Genomic DNA, 24,508 nt, shown 5'->3' with positions numbered 1-24,508 from the left:
TGGGTTCAAGCGATTCTCCTGCCTCAGCCTCCCAAGTAGCTCAGACTATGGCGCGTGCCACCACACCTGGCTAACTTTTGTGTTTTTAATAGAGACGGGGGTTTCGCCATGTTGGCCAGGCTGGTTTCGAACTCACGACCTCAGGTTATTCACCTGCCTCAGACTCCCAAATTTTAAATTTTACAGTCAAATTTTAAAGTTCAGATATTTATACCTGCACATGACTAACAAGTGTGATGTAGAAAGTAGCAATAAGAGTTTAGTTTCCACATATGAGACTAAGGCTTATGTCAGGCATAAAGATATATTTTGTTTAGAAAGTGATCCAATGTGGCAAAGAAATGTAGTATAGTTTGTATTTATGTTACGATTAATACATTAATTCAAATATACAAAGTCTGGAACACTGACTGGGAAACAGTGAAAAGGCAAAACATCAGACCTTGCTTTTAAAAAGTATTTGTGTTGTATTTTTTGTCGTCATCTAAGTGAAGAAGTTCCAAAGATACAAACTTTTAACAGGAAAACCTTCCCCCTTCTACTTGTCATAAATTATTACCTACCTCCTCTCAGCAGTTTTCAGCATTGCCTGCATTCTTTCTTCTATTGTTGCTTTAATTAAGAATCTGTGTACAATAGTAGGTCTAAAAGGTACAGAAAAAATTTAAGCTTAAAAACACAGTAAAACGAATCAGTACAAACTGACTTCACATTTTACATGCTATATTCATCAGTCAGTTGGTGCCCACTTGTGGCAGGTGCTAGGAGGGGTTCAGCAGCAAACAAAATGAACTATTTAATCTCCTGACGGCATTCTAATGAGAGACAGACAATAAACACATGAAGGAGTAAGACAGTTTCAGGTAAATATAATGCTGGGAGGAGGCTGACATGCAAACTGAAACAACAGTGATGGGAATGAGGCCAGTAGGCAAAGGAGGAGTAGGAAGAACATCCAAATGGAAGAAACAGCACATTCCCTGGGAAGGGAACATGCCTGGAACAAGTCTAACATGTTCAAGAGGCCAAAAGAAGGCTAGCACGGCAGAAGCATCCTGTAAGCAAGGGAGAGAGGTGAAAATAAGGGTGGAGAAGTGTGCAGGGGCCAGGTCACACAGGGCCTTCCAGGATGTGACCAAGCATTTGAATTGTATTGTGGTTATAACGGGAAGCCCTTGGTGGGTTTGTATGCATGATTTGATGTATACCTGACCGTACTTTAGAAATCCCTTTGGCGACTGTGTGGAGGATGTATTTCTTGTTCAGCAAGAAGAGCACCAGAGAAGTCAGTTAAGTTCTGTAGTCATCTGGGTAAGTAAGGGTGAATGCACTATGGTTGTGTCAGTGGAGACAGCAGTCAAGTAGAATTGGAGTATCTTTTGGCGGCAGAGCTGACAAAACTTAAAAGATGACTGGGATGTGAGATGTAAAAACAAAAATATAGAAGAGTCCTAGATTCCTGATCCAGGCAGGAACAGATGACAGTGCCAGATTATAAGATGGGGAAAGCTCAGGGTGGGAGTGAGAGTGCAGATGCAACACAATTTTGTTTTGTCCATGTGAAACCTATCAGATAACTATTAGACAGGTATCCAAGGTGAGTCCAGAGAAATGTGTGCAGAGCTAGAACTGGATATATGCACCTGGGACAGGAGTTATATGGGCATGTCTGGGCTGGGGAATATATACCTGAGAGTCATCAATCCGTAAAAGCTACCTAAAGCCCTAAGACTAGAAAAATTCATCGAAGGGGTGTAGACAAAGAACCCTCAGACCACTGGCAAGAAGTAGGTCACTAAAAATGTTATAAGCCTCACTTCAGTGATATGGTGGAGAGAAAAATAAACCAGACAGTTTGACAGAGAATGGGGGATAAAAAAGTAGAGATGGAGGTAGGATATATCGGAGTGTTTTTTTCTTTTTAAAGATGGATAATATTAAGACATATTTATGGGGTAATATATGACAGGTTGAGTATCCCTAATCCAAAAACCCAAAATCCAAAATGCTCCAAAATCCAAAACTTTTTGAGTGCCAATGTGACATGTGGAAAATTCAACACCTGACTTCATGTGATGAGTCACAGTGAAAACACAGTAAAAACTTGCTTTCGTGAACAAAATTATTTAAAATATTATATAAAATCACCTTCAGGCTATGTGTAGAAGTTGTATATGAAACATAAATAAATTTCATGTTTAGACTCGGGTTTCATTCCTAAGATATCTCACTATGTATATGCAAATATTCTAAAATCTGAACAAATTCTAAAGGCAAAACACTTAAAGCATTTCAGTTAAGGGATACTCAACCTGTACAAGGGAAATGTATACCTGTCCTTGAAAATACGAGAAGGAATGGAATCCAGGACAAATGAATGAGTGGCTTTTGAAAGAAAAGGGATACTTCTGCTGTAATAAAAGGGAAGGCATATGAGGTACTTTCCTATTACTGGATGACATATCCATGCTCCTGCCTACCAACCCCTCCCTCCACTTCAGTGTTCCATCCCGTATCCTCTTGGCTACTCAAGGACACCGTCAAGCATTCTCCCTGTTCTCCTCCTTCACTAGTTTTTGTTGTCTCTAATGAATCATTCTCTAATTCTCCCATTTGAAAGGAAAAACAAATACTTCTCTTGATCTCATTCTCTTCCTTTTCTCTGCAGCAAAACTCCTCAAATACTAGCTGTACCAGCCACACAGAAGCAGCGGTGCACTGTGGTTAAAGCTTGTACTGTGAAGGCAGAATGGCTGTGCCTGAAATCTGCAACTGCTTCTACTAGTTGTCTGACCATGGGCAAGTTACCTAACCTCTCTTTGTTATACAAGTATTTGTTAAAAAAGAAACACACAAAATCCCATTTTCTCCAAAACTAAAGTCAGACTGTCACCTCTACCACTTAACCTGATTTTGATCTCCATGTTGCTAAATCTAATGATCAATTCTCAATCCTTATCTTCCTTGACATTTTTCACAGCACTTGCAACAGGTGACCATATGCTCTTCTTTGAGGTACATTTTTTACTTGGCTCCTAGGACACCCGTCTTCTGGTTTTCTTCTAACTCACTGCTTGATCTTTGTTACCTTTGTTGGTTTCTTCTCCTCTCCTAGAATAGTTGAAATTTGGTGCCCTGGAGTTCAGTCCATGGTCCTCTATCTAAATTCTATCACTATCTAAACTCACCCCTAGGTAATCTCATTCAGTCTCGTGACTTAATGTACTTGTACATCTAGTTACAGAATAGAAATCTCCATTTGAATGTCAGTTCTTCTCTTACCAAATCTGTTCTACCCTGTAGACTGCTCCAGCTCAGCTAAAGGTTACTTCATCCTTCTAGTTGTCCAAGCCAAAACCCATGGTGTTATCCTTGACCCTCTCACACCCCATGTCTAGTCTGTCCAAAAGTACTATCAGTTCTATCTTCAAAATATATCCAGAACCTGACCACTCCTTACCATGTGCACTGCTACCGCCATGGTCAGGTCACCTTCAGCTCTCACCAGGATGACTGCAATAGCCTCCAAGACTCTCCCTGCTTCTACTCTCCCTTGTTCCCCTTCACTCCCACCCCATCATAGCACTCAGAATGATTCTTTTAAAACTTAAGATATGCCAGGCCTCTGCTCAAAGCCTTCCAATGGCTCCTGATTTCACACAGGGCAAAAGCACTGTCCTCACAGTGGCTTCCTGGGCCCAATATAATCCCTCTCCCCACTGAGCGCGCTCACTTCAACTCCTGCTTCTCTCCCCCTTAGCAACTGTGGTTCCTTGCTATTCTTCTAACATACTATACTTCTGACTTAGGGCCTTTGCACCAAATGCACTGTTTACTTGAACGTTCTTTTGCAAGACAGCTGTATGACTAACTTTCCCATTTTCCCATTTCTTTCAAGTCCTTCCTCAGACCTTCTCAATAAGGCCTTGCATGCCTTCCTGCCCAAACACTGCACTCTTACTTCCTCACCCCGCTCTACTTTTCCAGCTCCGAACATAGTCTAGATTGTACTTATGTTTATTGTTTACCACCTTTCTGTCTACCAACCCCGTTACAGCTAGAATTGCGCTCCATGAGGACATCTCATGTTCCTAGAACAGTACCTGGCACACAGAAGATACTCAATAAAAATCTACCAAAAAGCATGTGAGTACTGATGCAGGCAGACTGTTCAAGTTGATGATGGAAAGATGAGGTACTTCTAATCTGATTGTATATGTTTCCCCTGTATGAGGCAAGATTGCAATGGTGAGAAAGAAGACAGACTTAAGACAGACTCCTCAGAAGGTAGAAAAAAACAGATTCACTTGGGAGGCATAGTAAGATTGTTGGGTAATGCTGAATGGCCATTTGGACTTGTGGTTTTAAATATGAGACTAGTCCAGCCTATGCTTTAAAAGAACACTGGTAGGACAAAATATCAGTATTTAAAAACACAGAAGAAAACCAACAAAAAACAAGTAAAGACGTGACTGCATTTTAAATGACGCTTGGTGGTAAGTTAGAAGAAGCCTGCATTTATTACAGTTACTTTGCCCTATTTGTTAAGGGGTTTAATAAACATGTCTCTTCCCTGTTTACAAGTAAACCCTTTATTTTCTCTCCCGCTACTACTTACAGGACAGTCTACATTTCCGAGTATGACACAGAAGACTTCATTTCCTGCCAATGATCCCTTTCTCATACTTTCACTGCAACAGTTCCAAACTCCTTACAGTCCCTAGAAATGTCATGTCATTTTCCACCACTATATTTTTGCATATCTAACTCTCTTTGGCTGTGTGACTACCCTTTTCCAGCCAACTTTGAAACAATTATTCCTTCAAGACTCAACATCATAAAGCCTTTCCTGACCCTGTAGGGCTCGAGTGATCATTACCTTCTTTTGTTAACACAGTCCTTTTATTATTATACTTTTGCACATTGTACCCAACACTTTAAATCGCGCTTCCTGTACTACACAGTGACCTACTTGGGGAAACAAATTATGTATCATTCAATTTGAATCTTCAGTATTTAGAATAATGCCTGACATACAGTAGGTACTCAATAAATATTGATTTAATAAGTGCTTATTACGGATGTGTGTTTTTTTTTCTTTTTTAAACATCGAAGATATTTAACATTTCTAAATAAAAAAGATACTTCTTTTTTAAACATCCAGAAGGTAACACATTTAGCAGGCCTTATCAAAGATAACTGTCTATTCTGATATATGAATAAAGCTAATACATGCCATATAATAATATTCACTATTAGGTTTGCTTTGGGCCTTAAACTGAATCTAATGATCTCTTGGAGCTGACCTAGGAGGTGTCTTTTCTTAAGGTTAAGAATTTTAAAAGGAGTCATTTATTTTCAGTCATGTACAAGGTATGTCTTCTTTTAAACACGGGACTACTTTAGTCAAAACTCCATTCTCCTCAAAGGCATGATGGATGCCTTCAACTTTGTAGCTGTCTTAAGCATTTCTAACAATTTTTTTTTGGATAAAGTGATAAGGTTTTTGTGGGAAGGAAGAGAAAAATTTGGAACAATTTGGGGGTTTGCTTCTTGGAGAGAAGGGAGGGTTGGAAATCTCATGCCTTTTAATTAAATAATTAAAAAGTTATAAATAAATAAATTATAAAATAAATAATTAAAAAATGTAGTATCTAAGGAAGTAATTAAAAACAAGTAGGCTATGATGAACATAAATGAAGAGTCTAAAGACTGATTTGGTTTCTCAGAAAACTGAAGCAAATGTGACTGATTCTAATTTTAGTCCTTACTTTGTCTGTCCAATTCGGTGCACCCTCCCTATGGCCTGAAGCTCATGGGCAGGGTTCAATATGGGCTCCACCAAGAGAACATGAGTTGCTTCAATGATAGTTAATCCATTAGAACCTGTGTGCAGGGGCAGCAGCAAAATATTGATTTGGGGATCACGTTTAAATGCTGAAAGGTTCTCCTAAAAAAGAAAGGTACATTTTAATTTTAGCTGGATCAGTTAAAATAAGAGCAGTATGTAATAGCTCACTTTAAAGACGTCTAATGCTATCTATTACTATTGTGAAAGGTAATGGCTAAGAAACTTAAATGCAAAATAACCAACTTTAGAAAATGTAAACTTGTCGCTTGATTTTAATTATGAAGAAATGTATCATATAAGCTCTCTTGTTCTTCATAATATCTAGAGGAATCACAAGACAGATGCATGTGATGTATGCAAATTAAACTATATGAGGTTAGAGGAAAAAGAGAGAAAGAGAAAGAATGTGCTAGAGTGAATGTGAGGTAAGAGACATGAATCTGTTAAATTTTCATTTGGTCTCTGTGTGTGCTTGCGGTCATACGTCTGTCACTATGCTGAGCATGATGTAAGGATAATTGTGACCACTTGCAGTTCTGCCTGACAGTGACTTTAGAACTTAATCCTTGCAATGCGAGGCCCCTGTCCATTCAACAGGTATATCATAGGTAATCTTTTCCTGTACTAAAAAAAAAAAAAAAAAAAAAAAAGAATCTCAAGTTGGGAGATCTTTAAAAAGCCAATGGTCTTGTTATATACAGGTATAATTACATAGACTGAAAATACCTAGAGTTTCTCTGCTTCTAAATGTTCACTTTATAATGAATCAAGAACTCAGATGCTGTTTATGTGGCTTATGTGACACCAGACAATAAATGTAACTAAGCTAGTTAACAGCAGTTTCAATTTGCAACTGTATCTACTACAAAAACCAGGAGTAAAATCTTAACATACCTGAAATGTCTTAACACGACTGATTTGTGCAAATTCCATGTTGTTGTCAGTGAGAGCTTTTGAAATAATATCTAATACATCTTGCCACTAGAACACATAAAACAATTAGAAAACCAATATTTATATGTAGCGTTTATCTAAGGGTATCTGAAAAGTAATTAAATCAAAATGACTTTTATACTGGAGTTAAGCAAATAAAACCAAAACCAAAGCCCTCAAATGTAGTACTATCAATATTATTTAGCTCTATCTGAAACAGTATTTTTTTTTTTTGCATCAAATGCTGGTTTTGAAAATGGAATTAAGAGAAACAAACAGTAGAAAATACATAATGGAGTGCACACCGGAATATAGTTACTTAGTTTTCTAAAATGAAAACTAGGGGTTTTACTCAACACTTTATTCAGTAGATTTTCTTTTCTTAACCCAAATTCTTGTGAAATGAGACTCTCAAGGTCAGAAATTTCAATTTTAAAAATATTAAACTAAGAAAATCCTTAAATGAAACTAATAAAAAATCATGAAATGTAGCTATACAAATTGCCTTGTGAAGCATCATCACATTTCTCTAAAAATAATTCTATCTTATGGATTTGGGAAAAAAATCAAAGAGTAAACATTAAAAATTAGTTCTCAGCTGCAAACTGATTAGTGAGGGAAAATCAGTTCGAGTTAATATTGAGGATGAAAATGTTGATTATACCGTTGAGAAAACGAGTGCTTTGGCCCCTGGATCTCTAAGCTGTATTTTCATCAGAGTTCTGATCACAGCTTCCACTTTTGTAGAATGGCTGCCCTTTGAACACACACAAAAAATACACATTACTACTACATAAAATCTAGTTAAGAATAGAAAGGAAAAGCAATATAAAATACTTTTTATTATCAAAGCTACAAATGCATCAAAACAAATTATCAGGTGTGTTTACTCTTTTCCATTTTGTGTTTGCTGGAAATTTTCTTTAGCTTTGAAATGTAGAAGTCATTAAATTTACACCCAGACATTTGAATGTAAAAGAATGCCAGAAAGTCATTCAGTGCTATGACCCTGAAGATAATATCTTTTAGTTAAGTAGTCAGGTTTTATAGTTACAAAATTTTGTTACATTAGATTAGCAGAAATGATATTTTAAAACACTCTTCATTTATTCTTCCTTTCTTCAGATATTATGTCATTAGAAATGTTAAGAATACAATGAATCAAAACTCCCAACTTAAGCAGTGAAGGATCCAACCAACGGAGAACGTTTTCTTGCAAGGGTATTACCAAAAACAATGACAGAGGTACAAATGATGCTCTCTTAGAATGAGACAGATTCATACAAAGCTAGACACTTAAAACTGTGTTTTTTTTTTTTTCATCTTCCATAACCATTTCTATCAGACGAGGATGAAAGTGAAAAAATGACTTTTAAAATGGAGAAATAAGAAAGTGAGGAAAATAGTGCACGTATTTCTGCAGCCCTCAATGAGAAAGTTTTCCTTCTGGAGTACTCTCAGAGATGGTATGACAGAGAAATTAAGGTTATGAGATTTTGAATGAGACAAATTTAAGTTGAACTCATAGTTCTGCAACTCACTAGTTACAGTTTCTAACCCTTTGTTTCCTCATCTGTCAAACAGGGCTGAATGATAATTATATCTCTTTCCAAAGGTGGCTGTGATGATTAAATGAGCAAATGTATACAAAGTATTTAGCCTAACATCTGGTAAGGAGTAAACACTCAAGAACTTACTATCTTTCTGAGATATTAAATATGAGCACTATAATGACCTAGATTATACCACAAGGGAGGGCAGATTTAACCAAAAAGAAAGAAAAATATTTCCACAGCAGCATAACCCTCTCCCTCAATCCTCTCAACACACTTTTACATGAAGACACATTCAAAGGTAAAAATACAAACAAAACAAGAAAGAAAGCTATACTAATTTTAAGTCAGCAAGATAGAATAATAGAAAAAGTTTTAAAATCCTCATGCTAAAATCATGATTCTACACTTATTTTCTCTGGATACGCAGACTTTCAAGTATACTTGCAAGATTAGAAATGTACTACAAAGAACCTATTTCAGTCTAATAATTATCTCAAATAAGAGCGAAGAGAAAATAGGAAATTAGTGTAAAGGTGATCATTTCAGAATTTAGACAAAAACATCCATGTTCCTTGCAAGCGCTTACTTTCAAAAATATTTCAAGTGAAATACCAGGATAACTATGAATCCTTCCACCAATTAATGTTTCTTACTAAAAGTTCAAAAAAAAAAAGTAGAATAATTTTTTTATAACCAACATTCCTAGCACTGTAGTGCTATCTCTATGGAGGAAAAGAACAGAGCATTCACTTTTATCAACAACTGGCCAGTTCAGTGGTAGCGCTCAATGATCCCTTTCAAATGCTACAGTTCTGAACCATTTCGTCCCAGTCTAGTTACTTCCTACTTTCCTAGCAGAAAATGTTAGGTTACAAAACAAGTCTTGAAAACAAATTCAGACTGAAATTACGTCAAGTATCTTCTCTGACAATCGAATGAAACTAGAAATCCACAATAGGAGGAACTTTGGAAAAATAACAAAAATGTAGAAATTAAATAACATGCTCTTGAACATTCAATGGATCAATGAAGCAATTAAAAGGAAAAATTAAAAATATCTTGAGACAAATGAAAATGGAAATACAACATAATAAAAGGTATGGGAATTCAGCAAAAGCAGTTCTAATAATGAAGCTTATAGAAATAAACAACTACATAAAAAAAGAGAAATGTTCCAAATAAACAACTTAATGTTGCACCACAAGGAACTGGAAAAAGAAGAGCAAAGTAAGCCGAAAGTCAGCAGAAGGAAGGATATAATAAAAATCAGAGCAGAAATAAATGAAACAGAGAACGGAAAAAAAAAAATACAGAAAAGACTAATGAAATTCTTAGTTGGTTATTTGAAAACATAAACACAATGAACAACCCTTCAGGCACACTAAGAAAAAAAAAGAGTGAAATTAAAAAAATTATAAATGAAAGAAGAGACATTAAAACTGATACCACAGAAATACAGAAAATCGTAAGAGGCTTAGGAAAAACTATATGCCAACAAATCAGGAAATCTATAAGAAATGGATAAATTCCCAGAAACATACAATCTACCAAGACTGAATCACAAAGAAATAGAAAATCTGAATAGACCAGTATGTAGTAAGGAGATTAAGTTGGTAATAAAAAGTCTCCCATCAAAGAAAAGCATAGGAACTAGTGGTTTCACTGGTAAAGCTGAACAATCATTTAAAGAAGAACTAATACCAATCTTTCTTGAACTTTTCTAAAAAACTGAAGAGAGAATATTCTTAATTCATTTTACAAGACCAGAAGTACTCTGATATTAAAGTCAGACAAGAATACTATAAGAAAATTACAGACCAGTATCTCTGATGAAAACATGCAAAAATCCTCAACAAAATACTAGGAAGCCAAATCCCACAACACATTAGAAGGGAGCACTCACAATGATCAACAGGGATTCATCTCTGGCATGCAAGGATGGTTTAACATATGCAAAACAATAAATGTGATACACCACAGAATAAAGGAAAAAAATGATCATCTTAGTATTTGCAGAAAAAATATCTGATAAAATTCAACATACTTTAATAAACTCTCAACAACTTACGTATAGAAGGAACGTACCTCAAAACAATAAAGGCCATAAATGACAAGCCTACCAGCTAGCAACATACTCAGTGGTGAAAAGCTGAAAGCTTTTCCTCTAAGATCAGCAAAACACAAATGCCCACTCTTGCCACTGCTAATCAACATAGTATCGGAAGTCTTAGCTAGAGTAATTAGGCAAGGAAAAGAAATAAAAGGCATTCAAATTTCAAAGGAGGAAGTTAAACTGTTTGCAGATGACATGATCTTATATATACAAATTTCTAAAGATTCCACCAAAAACCTGTTAAAAGAAATGAATTTAGTAAAGTTTCAGGATACAAAAGAAACTCAAAAATCAGTAGCATTTCTATAACTAACAATGAATGATCCAAAAAGGACATCAATAAAAAATTCCCATTTATAATACCGTAAAAAAAAAACGCTTAGGAGTAAATTTAATCAAGGTGAGAGATTTGTACACTGAAAACTATGAAACATTAATAAAAAAATTAAAGAGAACACAAATAAATGGAAAGACATATGTTCATGAACTGAAATAATATTGTTACATAAATATTAATACAATCTATAGATTCAATGCAATCCCTATTAAAATTCCGATGACATTTTTCATGGAAATAGTGCTATGATTTGAGTTTGTCCTCAGCGATATTCATGCTGAAATTTGATACCCAGCATGGAGGTGTTGGGAAGTCGGGCCTAGTGGCAGGTGTTTTGCGTCATGGGGGTGGATCCTTCATGAATGACTTGGTGCCATTCTCTTGGTAGTGACTAAATTCTTTCTTGTGCAAGAAGAATTAGCTCCTGTGAGGGCAGGCTGTTATAATGTAAGTTTCCTCCTCCTGTTTGTTGCTCTCTCTTTGTACCCGTCTGCTATCCCTGTGACTTACGCCGTGTTATCATGTAACAAGGAAGCCCTCACCAGAAGGGCAATCTCCTTCAACTTCCCTGCCTACAGAAAAAGGAGTACACTTTCTCTTTTCTTTTCTTTCTTTTTCTTTTTGAGACAGGGTCCTGTGCTGTCACCCTGGTTGGAGTGCAGTGGTGTAATTACAGCTCACTGCAACCCTGAACTCCTGCGCTCAAGTGATCCTCCCACCTCAGTCTCCCGGGTAGCTGGGACTACAGGTGTGCACCACCATGCCTGGCTAATTTGAATTTTTTTTTTTTTTCAGAGAGATAGAGTCTTATTATGTTGCCCAGGCTGGTCTGGAACTCCTGGCCTCGAGTGATCTTCCTGCCTCGGCCTCCCAAGGCACTGAGATTATAGGCATGAGTCACCATATCTGGCCATAACTCCTTTTCTTTATAAATTACCCAGTCTCAAATATTCTGCTATGGCAACATAAAACAGACAAAGATAAATAGAAAAAAACAATTCTAAAATTCATATGGAACCATGAAAGACCTTGGATAACAAAAGCAATCTTGAGCAAAAAGCTAGAGATACCACATTCCCTGATTCTAAAACACATTATAAAACTACAGTAATAAAAACAGTATGCTACTGAAATAAAAACAGACATACAGACCAATGGAACAGGAGAGACAGCCCAGAAATAAACCCACACATACACAGTCAACCAATCTTTAACAAACATAAGAAGATCACACAATGGGGAAAACACAGTCTCTTCAATAAACTGTGCTGAGAAAACCAGTTATCCACATGCAGAAGAATAAAACTGGACCCTTATCTCACCCCATATATAAAAATCAACTCAAAATGGATTAAATACTTAAATATAAGACCCAAAACTACAAACTACTTGACAATGATCTTGGTAAAGCCTTTTTGGATACGACCCAAAAAACACAAGCAAGAAAAGCAAAAAGATAAATAGGATTGCATTAAAGTAACAATCTTCTGCACAGCAGAGGAAATAATTAACAAAGGCAATCTACAGCAAAGGAGAAAATATCTGCAAACCACACATGTGATAAGGAGTTATTATCCAAAATATATGAGAAACTCAAACTCAAGAGCAAGAAAACAACCTGAGTAAAAAATCGGCAAAGGACCTGAAAAGATATTACTCAAAAGAAGACATACAAATAGGTAACAGGTATAGGAAAAGGTGCTCGACAACACTAATCATCAGGGAAATACAAATTAAAACCACACCGAGATACACACCTCATTCCTGTTAGAATGACTATTATAAAAAACACAAGAGATAAGTATTGGTGAGAAGGTGGAGAAAAAGGAAACCCCTGTACACTACTGGTACGAATACAAATTAGAAGGGCCATTTTGGAAAACAGTAAAGAGGTTTCTCAATACATTAAAAATAAAACTATCACATGATCCAGCAATTCTATTTCTGGGTATATATGCAGGGGAAATTAAATCAGCATGTGGAAGAGATATCTGCATTCTCCAGTTAATTTCAGCATTATTCACAGTAGCAAAGACATGGAATCAATGTAAGTGTCCATCCACTGATGAATAAATTTTAAAACAGGGTATATATACACAATGGAATATGTTTTTACCTAAAAGTAAATCAATCCTGTCTGGTGAGATAACATCTATGTACCTGGAAGACACTATGCTAACTGAAATAAACCAGGCACAGAAAAGACAGATACTGCATGATCTCACTTACATGTGGTATCTAAAACATTGAACTCACAGAAGCAGAGAGCACAATGGTGGTTACCAGAGGCTGGAGTTTGTTGGGGAAGGGAGTGGGTTAAACGGTACAAAGTTTTAGTTAGACAGAAGGAACAGATCTAAAGATCTACTGTACAGCATGATGACTATAGTACATAATAATGTATTGTTTACAGCTCTCCCTTGGTATCCATGGGGAGTTCTAGGATTCCCACTGGATATCAAGATCTGCAGATGCTAAGTGCTTTACATAAAATGGCAGTGTTTACATAATAGCCTACACACATCCTTCGGTATACTTTAAAATCATCTCCGTATTACTTACAATACTTAATACAATGTAACTCTTATGTAAATAATTATAGTGTCTTTTAAAAATTTGTTTTTTAAATATGTTGTATCGTGATTTTTTATTGTTGCTGGGTTTTTCTTGAGTATTTTTTATCTGCGGTTAACTGAATCTGCTGATGCAGAATCTGCAAATATGGGAGGCCAACTGTACTTGAAAACTGCTAAGAAGGCAGATTTTAAATGTTCTTATCACAAAAATTGGTTAAGTATGTGAAGTGATGGATATGTTAATTAGTTTGATTCAATCCTTCCATAATATCTACATATATTAAAACATGTTGCATACTACCACAAATATATACAATTTTTCACTCGGAGTTAACAAAGAACTACATGAGGAACTGGATGAAAAAACACATTCCCTTGTCTCCAAATACATAACACTCTAACGCGTGTTACAGAATATGGAGAAAAACATAAAAGGATGGTTTATCTGCTGGTTTGGCAATTGAAATGAATGCTTTATACTGCCTCAATGAGCACTACACACATTCTACTGCTCTTTTTCATGTTTCTTCTATCTTAAATATGTAAATAAACTTGGGTTCAAATCTGCCAGCTTCTGAGAAGACTACTCAATGCGGTTACTGCTACAGAAAGTAAATATTCACATTGCTAAAAAAAAAGTAAGATTAACACAGGAAAAAGGGAATGGGTTACATACAGGCAAGGTTGCTTGCAAAAAAGCAAAAAAGTAACAAAAGGAAATGTGGATACCAATCTATTCCTGTATAAGCTGTTAACACAGTATGAACATTCTCAAGACGGTAAACTGGTAGCCTCAGGCAAACTCATTATTTAGCTACAGCAGTAAACAGATGCAAAGTTACGCTTTGCTTATGCATTAGGGATGCATACTATGTTATGCATTAGGGAATGTCATGCATTAGGGAAGAGTGTACATGGGAAGAGAAATCCCACAAACCTGCCAGATAATCTCTTAATATATTAGGCTGATAAAGCTGTACTTAACTATAAGCACCTCTGTCCTCTTCTGACATTATTGTCCCTTTCCTTACTCCCATCCTTTCTTCTTAGTCTCTTCAGCACACACACATACCTCCTAATCCTAACTTTGTGCTTAATGTTTGGTTTTCCTTCATGTTTCTGAAACATTAATGACCAAGGCCCAGTTTTGGAGTAAGGACACAGCTTCTCTCCTGTACCCTCACTGACTGTATCTTTGTCATTCTTCTCTCCAAGGCACTAATTCTCTCTAAGGTCAACTAGAAAACTGGGATGGGAGACATACAAAGTGTTCCCAGTCAGCTCAAGGCTGTTCTCTCTCCTGGTTTTCTACTCAAGACACAAAGTCAGCAGCCAGGAGAACTAAAATGTTTAAAAATAAAGAAGTGAAGTAAAGTGAAGTCTTTCACTTTCTGGAAAATAAAGTGCAAAGTTAAAGCTCCAGAATTTGGGGCAGGAAGTCAACACACTGAAAAAACAGTAGAGACGCAATAGCACCAAAGGCCAATAAAGAATCTTTCCAATGAAGTTTGGCCTGGAAGTCACTTAGTAACACAACTCAAGATCAGAAATGTCATGTGGCTTCTTATCTGCTCTAACAGGTGCCACTAACTTGTTTTTATCAGAGTTAAGTCTCACTGGAATAAGGTGTTCTATAGTTGCAGCCTCCTGTTGTAAAATGTGGAGAACCTAACCTTTGAATTACAAGTTGTTAAATGTGTTAAAATGACAGAAAATTCAGTTTTGTTTCTTTGCCATATGTTCAGTAGACTGAAAAAATTCTTCTAATAAAGTAACCAAGTAGCATCTGATCTAGATTTTAATCCTCTCCCCTCCAGAATGAGATGAACTATTTTACTGATGCAATTTCAAAGGGATGAAGTGCTTTTCATGCACTGAAGACTTATTATTGGGGAAAAAAGAGGGTGCAACATTAATAGTGAAAATCTGAGTATTGGTGTAGAAAGGTACACTGTAGCTTGGCTTTACTCTATTTCGATTCATGTCCATAACCTATCTACTGAGATTCCTTACTTAAGGGAGAAAGGAAAGGAATGAGAACACATATGAGAGTTCTCTGCTGCAGCAGCAAAGGGCTACTTGCACTTGATTTACACATATACAAGAAAAATAATGCTCAGTGACTAGGAAGGTATTGTTGCTTTGTATTTCGCTTCAATGACTCTATAAGAAAAGTGAATACTGGAGCACTATCTGAAACAGGGCTCGGCAATCCATCACCCTGAATTAAGAGCTTGTTACTCAATATATCCCTTTGTCACCAATCTAGTTCTTCCTTTTCCTTTGCCATTTTCTATTTTTTCTATTTACCTCATCTGCCCACATCTTTCTGCCACCTCTTTTTCTGTGCAGGACCTGTGGATTCCCATGGTCATGCTTAGCTCCATTTGTAAAATTAAGAGCTAAAGTCGCTGCTGACTCCTCAAGAACATCAGAGTAAAGTCAATGCAATGAAGATGATGAATACACTCGGTCTTATTTTATTTATTTATTTATTTTTTGAGACGGAGTCTCGCTCTGTCGCCCAGGCTGGAGGGCAGTGGCCAGATCTCAGCTCACTGCAAGCTCCGCCTCCCAGGTTCACGCCATTTTCCTGCCTCAGCCTCCCGAGTAGCTGGGACTACAGGCGCCCGCCACCACGCCCGGCTAGTTTTTTGTATTTTTTTAGTAGAGACGGGGTTTCACCGTGTTAGCCAGGATGGTCTCGATCTCCTGACCTCGTGATATGCCCGTCTCAGTCTCCCAAAGTGCTGGCATTACAGGCTGGAGCCACTGCGTCTGGCCCAGTCTTATTTTTTTAATCAAACAAAAGAGAGAACATTCTTGTTTGGAGACTACTTTATGTCAACAAGCAGGCTGTATCTTTAGATTTTATATATATTAATTAATATATGTATTCATACATATGAAATACACACAAATATATAGGAAAAACTTCCAAAAAAGTTTTATATTGAGAGGACTGTTAGTCAAGTTATTTCCTATTTTGGTATTGTCTGACTTCTGTTACTTTTATTCTGGACTTTTCTTTTTGAAATAGAGCCAACTCCTTCAATGTGTGTGTGTTGTCCATAGTAGGTTCAGCTGAGTTAAGATCAGTTAACATTGTTTTATTTCTGTCTGCACCTGTTGACCATTCTAAAAACCCATACTGGTGGCCACAGATACAATTGAGTGCAGTTATGAAGCTTGTATGATTGGTGCTACAAAGGGGAAATACTTTTCAAGCACATGCGTAGGGCAAGTACTGGGTTCTTCAAGCATTCACATGATATTTGAATAAAGCTCAATGGAAATTATGTCTAGGCTATGGAAAATCTTACAAGTGTATTAGGCCACAAAAATATTACCCTGTTATTTTAAACATTTTGCATAATTATCTCAAAGATGTAAGTTAGCAATGGAAAAAAAGTTAAGAATTTTATTTGGATACAAAGGCTCTTAGGGTTACTACCTATACAGACTATTCAATTGTTATCCATCCATGCATTCAAATACTTACTGAGTGTCTATTATATGCCAGGTAATGTTCCAAATGCCTCATATAAAATAGTGATTAAAACAACATCCCTACCTCATGAAAAGTCCTCTACCTTTTAATGGAGTTTATACTCTACAAATGATGTTTTCATAAAGATAATTTCATAAAGATAACTTTTAGTTTATATCTTAGAGACATCACACACTGGGGCCTATCATGGGGGGGGGGAGGGATTGCATTGGGAGTTATACCTGATATAAATGATGAATTGATGGGTGCTGACGAGTTGATGGGTGCAGCACACCAACATGGCACAAGTATACATATGTAACAAACCTGCACGTTATGCACATGTACCCTAGAACTTAAAGTATAATAAAAAAAAAAAAAAAAGAAAGAGAAAAAAAAAAAAGAAGTCTCTACTGTGTGTTCAATTTATTGAAAGCTATGGGTAACTTTAACATGAGGCCAACAGTTCAGAATTACAAGTATTAACTTGGCCAGTGAACAGAAAGAGAAATGGTATTTTTTTTTTTGCAATTATATTTAGTCATAACATATTTTAACAAAAAATATACAACTGCATTCCAAATTTACCCGTTAATGTTCATGTTATACAAAACTTGTCTTAAATAAGAATATTTAGATAAATATATTTAATATAATCACTTCTGGATTATATTTACCAAATTATTTTATTCCTATTTTAAACTCAGCCAGAATTTCATAATCCGTTTTTTTCCACTCAGATGTTTATTTTAATTATATTTTAAAAGTGTGAGACAGATGTCACAAATAATCTTTAAATTAACTGAACAAAAATTCAAATTAAAAAAGAACAAAACAGGATTCCACATGTAGAATTCTACACATAGTATGGCTAGGCTTCTCTGTGAGTTGGAATGTAGAGATACAGAGTTTTTTTTCTACAAACAGGCCATATAAGATATCTCTATTATTAAGATATTTGCTTGCTAAAAATGCAGATTTCAGGACCACATCTCAGGTCTAATGAGTCAAAGTTTATGAAGGTAGAGAATGAACAAAAATATTTATTTTAAAAAGCAGGCCAGTTGATGGTCAGATATTTAAAAGTTTGACAAGAGAAGCAATTGTGTAGTATGTGGTGGGTGGAGAGGGTGCTGTATTGCTGTCACTGTATCTACGTAGTGGTTATGTCTATTTTCTCCCGGACAGAAATTTATTATTATTTAAGACTCTTGTTCATTATAGGGTCAGGGTTTCCACTGGCAAAACGCTTTGTATGAAACCTAGCCAAACATAAGACACAGGGAACAAGACACATGGGCCATATGTTCTGCCAGGAGGCCCACTTCACCATCCAAAATGCCTAGCAGTTGTCAGAACTTGCAAGGGGAATTTTGTTTACTTTGTGAGATGCCCACTAGGTTCCAAAGGTCATTTAGGAATACTGTCACACTGTTGCTGGGGAAGAAATGGTCTTCAACTTAAGTGTATCCACCAAACAGGACATTTGTGATCCTAGTATTCATTTTGTATCTATGGTCAATCAACAGCATTCCTTACACTGTAAAATCTCTTCTTTCCAAGAAATACTACTTAAAAATGTCTACTACTAATAAATAGTAGTTTTATGTTTTCCAAATATCTTTTATCCACAAAACAGCTATATGATTAAGCATTATGCATGATATATGGTTTGCTATGTCTGAGAATCTTGACATAAATACAGTGAAATAACCATTTCAGAAATAAATTTCATATTTCAGAATATATAAACATTTCAATTAAATAAAAAATTACTTCTCAGTATTGTTTGTTAAAGATCAGGGATTTAAATAGTTTAGAAATAATTGGAACTAGTAGTTCTAAAATTTGAAAATAATGCCTTAATTATTTACACACAGCCATCTTTATTTACATACAAATCCAAAATAGGCAATATGACCTTTTATGTGGAAGTTTCAAAGAGTCACAAGAGAGGGGTGAAGTCTCAGAATATAATAAGCAGATGTTTCAAGGAGGACATGACAGACAGCAGGGCAGAAATGTGACAGAAGTCAGAAGAAGAGACAGGAAGCACAAGGCAAATGTGGCAGACACAAATGGTAACAGAAAAAGCAGCGAAGAGCCAACCTAAACATGGCATGAAGCAATGTGAGGACGTCGAGGAGGGATAAAACTTGCCCGCACAATGATACAATATTCAGTCTTATGTTCAAGAAAAGAAAATGTAATTACATGTGCATCTTTTTATCAAAGGGAAATTATCTTTAGTAAATTCTATAATCTTAATTTTTTTTAAAGATGCTTCAGTTAATTCACATGTTCATCAATACCCATGAAAGACAGCGAGAAGTGAGAGCACAATAAACAGTATTTATACACTGATATCCCTGCTCTAACAGCACGGCACATGTAACTGTTTGCCAATCTCTATCCTGGGTGTCTAGGAAAGTTGCCATAAAATGAACAGGTGTTTGGATTTGATGGGCTCAATGACTCAGTTTCATAGAGGTTGTGCTGTTTACTGGTAGCTAGAGCAATCACTTCTTTAACCTCTCTGCACAAAACCTGACACAGCAGTTCTTTCTTACGCCAGTTCCTTGTACTGTGATGCATGCTTTTACCTAAGGGTGAGCCACCTCTTCTTAGCCACAAAGGCCATCTGTGGCCCTTGAGATGCTGTGGCCAGAGGAAGAGAATGAAGAGAAAAAAGGAAGGGCTAAGAAAGACTATCTTTATGGGAAGGAAAGGAGAAACTATAGGAGTGGGAAGAAAGGCAGAGAGAGGGACTGGGAAGGAGCGTAGCTCTCAGTGTTGCAAGCAGGATAAAGAGTAACTGTCAAATGCCTCAGGGCTGCACCGTAAGTCACCTACTTCTTCATTCAGTAACTCTTAGGCATTTGCTCTCCCTCAGTATCTGTGAGGAACTGACTGCTTCCAAAACCCCTGTGGATATCAAAATCCCAGGATGCTCAAGGCCCTTGTATAAAATAATGTCATACTTACATATAACATACACACATCCTCCTGTATACTTTAAATCATCTCCAGATTACCTCATGTAATCCCTACACATCATTTCATTTGCGTGGATTCAACGTAAACTCAGCATGCTGCAAATTCAAGTTCTCCTCTTTAGAACTTCATGGAATTTTTCCTTTTCTAAATATTTTTGATCTATGGTTGGCTATATCCACAGACACACAGGGCTGACTGTAAAATGTATTCAGGGGATTCACCGATAGGGAACAGGACTAGATGATCCTTAGGTCATGATGCTCTCATGACGTATCCTTGCCTATTCTGTTCCTCCCATACTGTCCTGCACTTCCTTCCTGTTTGTTCACCCTCTCACTTTTCTTCTTTCACTGCTGGACCTTTTGCTGGTGCCCCCTGGAACTTGTATATCATGAAACAAATTGTTTCATATTTTCTACCTCTTATAGAAATACTGCTTTTCACTTCCCTGCTCTAATTAGAACCTGGCTATCCTGTAAACATACTGGTCTCTCAGCAGCCCTTTTGAAAGAAGGATTTGAGTGTTGCATTTGACTGCTGGTACGCAAACACAGGTTTCAGAGCATTAGTTCTCATTGGTATAACAACTTCCATTTTTTGAGCCTCCTGAAGCCCAGTTATCCCAACTGTACTCTTTGCTATAATTTACTGAACCCTATCCTACATTCACTAAGAACTTTGGTGCCTAATTTACTCTATACCTCAACTCTAGATATTACATACCATCTGTCTGGACAACTCATTCAAAATTCAGGTCTCACTGTTTAATCTTCTAGCATCTTTTCTTCTCCATCTCACTTGAGTTACCTAACTTCTACAGTCACATCTGGCAGACCTGTCCTCTCTGGAATGACTATGATTTCCCATTCTCAGATAAGAACATCTATGTTTATATCTTTTGTGCTCAATAGATATTTGACTTCAAAGAAACCTCTACTTTCTATACATCAACATTCTCCTTCTTTTCAAGAAACTTGTATTACAAATTATCCTTTCTCCTATATCTTCAGTCTATCCTTTTTTTTCACGGGAGATTAAACACGCTCAAGAATCTTTTGTCTTAAACAAAACAACCAAAAAACAGTGATGTCTTTCTGTACTCATATCTTCTGGTTACAATTCTGCTTCTATCTCACAGTTAAATTTATGAAACAGTTGGGCATTTTTTGTACTTGTTGACTTCCTGCTCATCCCTCAATCCCTCCCAATCTGCTTTCTGCCTCTACATTTGTGTTAAAAGAGCTCCTTCTAAAGTCATCAGTGACCTCATTAGACAAACTAGTCCACACTGTAGTTGATCCACCTTCAGAACTACCGCCTCCTTACCGAAGCAGAGCTTCCCTGTAGCCTTTGTTGCCAGCATACCCCACTGGATTGCCTGTCCCTGGTTACTCCTCATTTTCCAGCCCTCCCAACTTGATTCAATCTTTTAAAATTAAGGACTTCATAGGATGCGATCTGAAGTAAACTTTTCTGTTAGTGACTCTGAATTTTGTATCTCCAGCTCCACATATCAACACTTTCCTGGATAGTTCTACTTGGATGTCTTAGGCACCTTAAATATGGTATGTCTAAATGTGTCTTCTTCCAAATGCCTTATATCACCCACCTGCTTATTCACATCAGAAACCAGGGGTGATCTACGAAATCTCCTTCACTAATGCTGCCAACAATCTCTTACTATCTTTACTTTAAACACGTCTAGAATATACGCACGTCTCTCCATTTCTACTGCCAACACCCAAATCATTGGCTGCCATCCGCCAAATCATCTGCTCCATTGGCCTATATGTCTGTTTTGGTACCAGTACCATTCTGTTTTGGTTACTGTAGTCTTGTAGTACAATTTGAAATCAGGTAGTGTGATGCCTCCAGCTTTGTTATTTTGTAGTGCTTATCACAATTATAACATTAATTATTTGTTAACATCTGTGCTTCTTGCCCTAATTAAAACTCCTTCACCAATCTCCACAAGAGTAGTAACCATATCTGTTTTTTTTTTTTTTTTTTTTTTTTTTTTTGAGACGGAGTCTTGCTCTGCCGCCCAGGCTGGAGTGCAGTGGCCGGATCTCAGCTCACTGCAAGCTCCGCCTCCCGGGTTCATGCCATTCTCCTGCCTCAGCCTCCCGAGTAGCTGGGACTACAGGCGCCCGCCACTTCGCCCGGCTAGTTTTTTGTATTTTTTAGTAGAGACGGGGTTTCACGGTGTTACCCAGGATGGTCTTGATCTCCTGACCTCGTGATCCGCCCGTCTCGGCCTCCCAAAGTGCTGGGATTACAGGCTTGAGCCACCGCGCCCGGCCAGTAACCATATCTGTTTTATTTATGTGTATGCTGCGTCTATGAGGCCTAGCACACCGCCTGTGTGCTAGTGTGTGTCCAATATATATGTGTGGAATGAATGGATGAATGCTTATTCTAACTGTGGGATTCTGCTTATCCCAATAGACTAAAGAGCAATATGACTGATATTTTCAGGTTTTACTCAAATAACAGTGAAAAAGAGCAATTAAAAGTTCTTTAATGCAACTACAGTTTTCTTGGGAGAAGGGTACCCTAATAACTGCCTAACTACTGGTAGTGAATTTCAAGTTATAGCTGATTCTGCTTACAAAACACATTACTTAAAAGTGAAAAGAGAGTATCAAAAACTCAGAAGAAGGAATAAAGAATACTTCATCTTGCTTAAGAGTCAACCCCACCATTCTCTAATTCTCATTCTCTAATTATTCCTTAAAGCCTACATTTGCTACTACATTTAGATACTGATGTGTCTTTTGTTTAAGTCTGGTTAGAAAAAAAATATTAAAAAAGCATATTTAAGGAAAAGAAAGAAAATAGTCTTGGCTTTTTATTAAATACCCCATAAAAGCAGTAAATCCAATTACAGATCTCATCTGGATATCAAATTATAGTAATTTTCTTAAAATTCTGAATGAAACATGGAAAAAAATTAGGAAAATAAAGCCAAAATTTGGCTTTACCCTGAAATAGCAATCCATGCTGTTTAAAAAGCACATTACATCTATCTTGTAGTTGTTTTCATTAGCCAATTTATTTTATCCTTCTGTTTAGACACATTCTTTTTTCCTTAGATCCAGGGCTGAGTAAAAGAATGAGGAAAACTCTTACTTTAAATAAATCTCTAATGTAACCTATCTATCTACTTGTGGTGGATAGTGATATTATAGAGGATGATAGGAAACTGGAATTTTAGCTGTTACATTTTAGCCACAGTGTACATGACTATCGCTATTATGTTTGAATAAGCGTTCTGTGTTCCTCCCACAATAAAAAATTAGATGGTTAAGCTGACGCTTTCAGGCAGTATATCTATGGATAACAGTGGCATCTACCTATTCACTGTCAAGCTTGTTCTGATGTTCATGCTTTCTTAATCAGATACTGCTTCCTATATTATATTGCCTTACCTATGCTTCTACGTGTTCCTGACCTACTTTACCTTCACAGGGATGTCCTCCTCCTGGTTTGCTTTCTCTGAGGTGAAGACATATGAGATTTCTTTGTGAGATGTGGTCTGGCGGCAGATTGCACACTTAATGGAGCTTCTGTGAGATCCCACGCTGTATTGTTCAATAATTATAGAAATGCATTCATTACAGAAACAGTGACCACAGGTCAGTACTGCCCACTAAAAAGAAAACAGAACAAGCCTTAGTGCTATCAAAGATGCCTTACAACTTAGAAGTATATCAAAAGGAGAAGAGAATCACAATTTTTCTTCCCAAAGATTTTATGACATTAATATTCTTTGTCATAAAGCCAAGTTGTGCCTTTAATTTTTTATTCCAAAGTAAGCTTTCATAATCTTCAGTTGTGTTCATTCTAAAAGTGAGCATGACAGTCATTGTAGAAAGGTGGTGTTCTCATTTCTGTATTTGGGAAGAACGTAAATCAGTCCTTCAGCACTCTAACAATAGATATAACAGAGGGACTCAGAATATTAATTTGGAGATAATATCATACTCGACATATTCTATTTAGTTTAAAAAATAGATTTATATTTTCACAATTAAAGCACTTATATAGAAAATAATTATGGGTTAGTTAGTATCTCAAATTTATTTTGAAAGTGGTTCTGGTTATTTTTTTAAAAATACAACCAAAAAGAAATTATTATTATTTTTTAGACAGTCTCGGTCTGTCACCCAGGCTGGAGTGTAAATGACGCAGTCTTGGCTCACTGCAACCTTGCAACCTCCACCTCCAGGGTTCAAGCTATTTTCCTCCCTCAGCCTCCCAAGTAGCTGGGATTACAAGTGCTCGCTGCCACGACTGGCTAACTTTTGTATTTTTAGTAGACAGGGGTTTCACCACGTTGACCAGACTGGTCTTGAACTCCTGACCCCGTGATCCACCTGCCTTGGCATGGGATTACAGGTGTGAGCCACCGCACTTGGCCAAAAAGAAATTTTTAAGAAACCCCTTGTCCTATCTGGGAAAAATAAAATAATCCTCTCTGAATCTCTGTAACATACCATGGAGACTTTTGCCCTCTTTGGCAATGAGAGATGTAAAAGAGCAATAGATTTAGTCTAGGTGTAAGTTCTAAAAGCTATGGCATCTTAGAAATGTAGATTTAACTTTTTTCATCTGGTAAAAACAATAAGAAAAACTGACTGTCTTTTGAGTGA

General features: G+C 36.7%; 1 protein-coding gene across 13 annotated transcripts in view; it reads right to left on the bottom strand.

The window, feature by feature from the left end:
* Positions 1 to 24,508, bottom strand: part of SHPRH (SNF2 histone linker PHD RING helicase) — an 81,209-nt gene that overhangs the window by 2,828 nt on the left and 53,873 nt on the right. For 12 of the 13 annotated variants that reach the window (XM_030928834.1, XM_030928839.1, XM_030928841.1 and 9 more), the window contains 5 exons: positions 23,317 to 23,505; positions 7,449 to 7,541; positions 6,746 to 6,832; positions 5,772 to 5,950; positions 564 to 644 (listed from right to left, as the gene is read on the bottom strand). In XM_030928834.1, the coding sequence (XP_030784694.1) occupies positions 564 to 644; positions 5,772 to 5,950; positions 6,746 to 6,832; positions 7,449 to 7,541; positions 23,317 to 23,505 (629 nt within the window). Of the gene's footprint in view, positions 1 to 563; positions 645 to 5,771; positions 5,951 to 6,745; positions 6,833 to 7,448; positions 7,542 to 23,316; positions 23,506 to 24,508 lie in introns of those variants that run through there. The other variant, XR_004056837.1, reaches the window with a different exon arrangement.

This window comes from Rhinopithecus roxellana, chromosome 4, assembly GCF_007565055.1.
Source record: "Rhinopithecus roxellana isolate Shanxi Qingling chromosome 4, ASM756505v1, whole genome shotgun sequence".
Lineage (NCBI taxonomy): Eukaryota > Metazoa > Chordata > Mammalia > Primates > Cercopithecidae > Rhinopithecus > Rhinopithecus roxellana.
The sequence above is the reverse complement of the archived record's forward strand: the minus strand, read 5'-3'. Positions and strand labels throughout refer to the sequence as shown.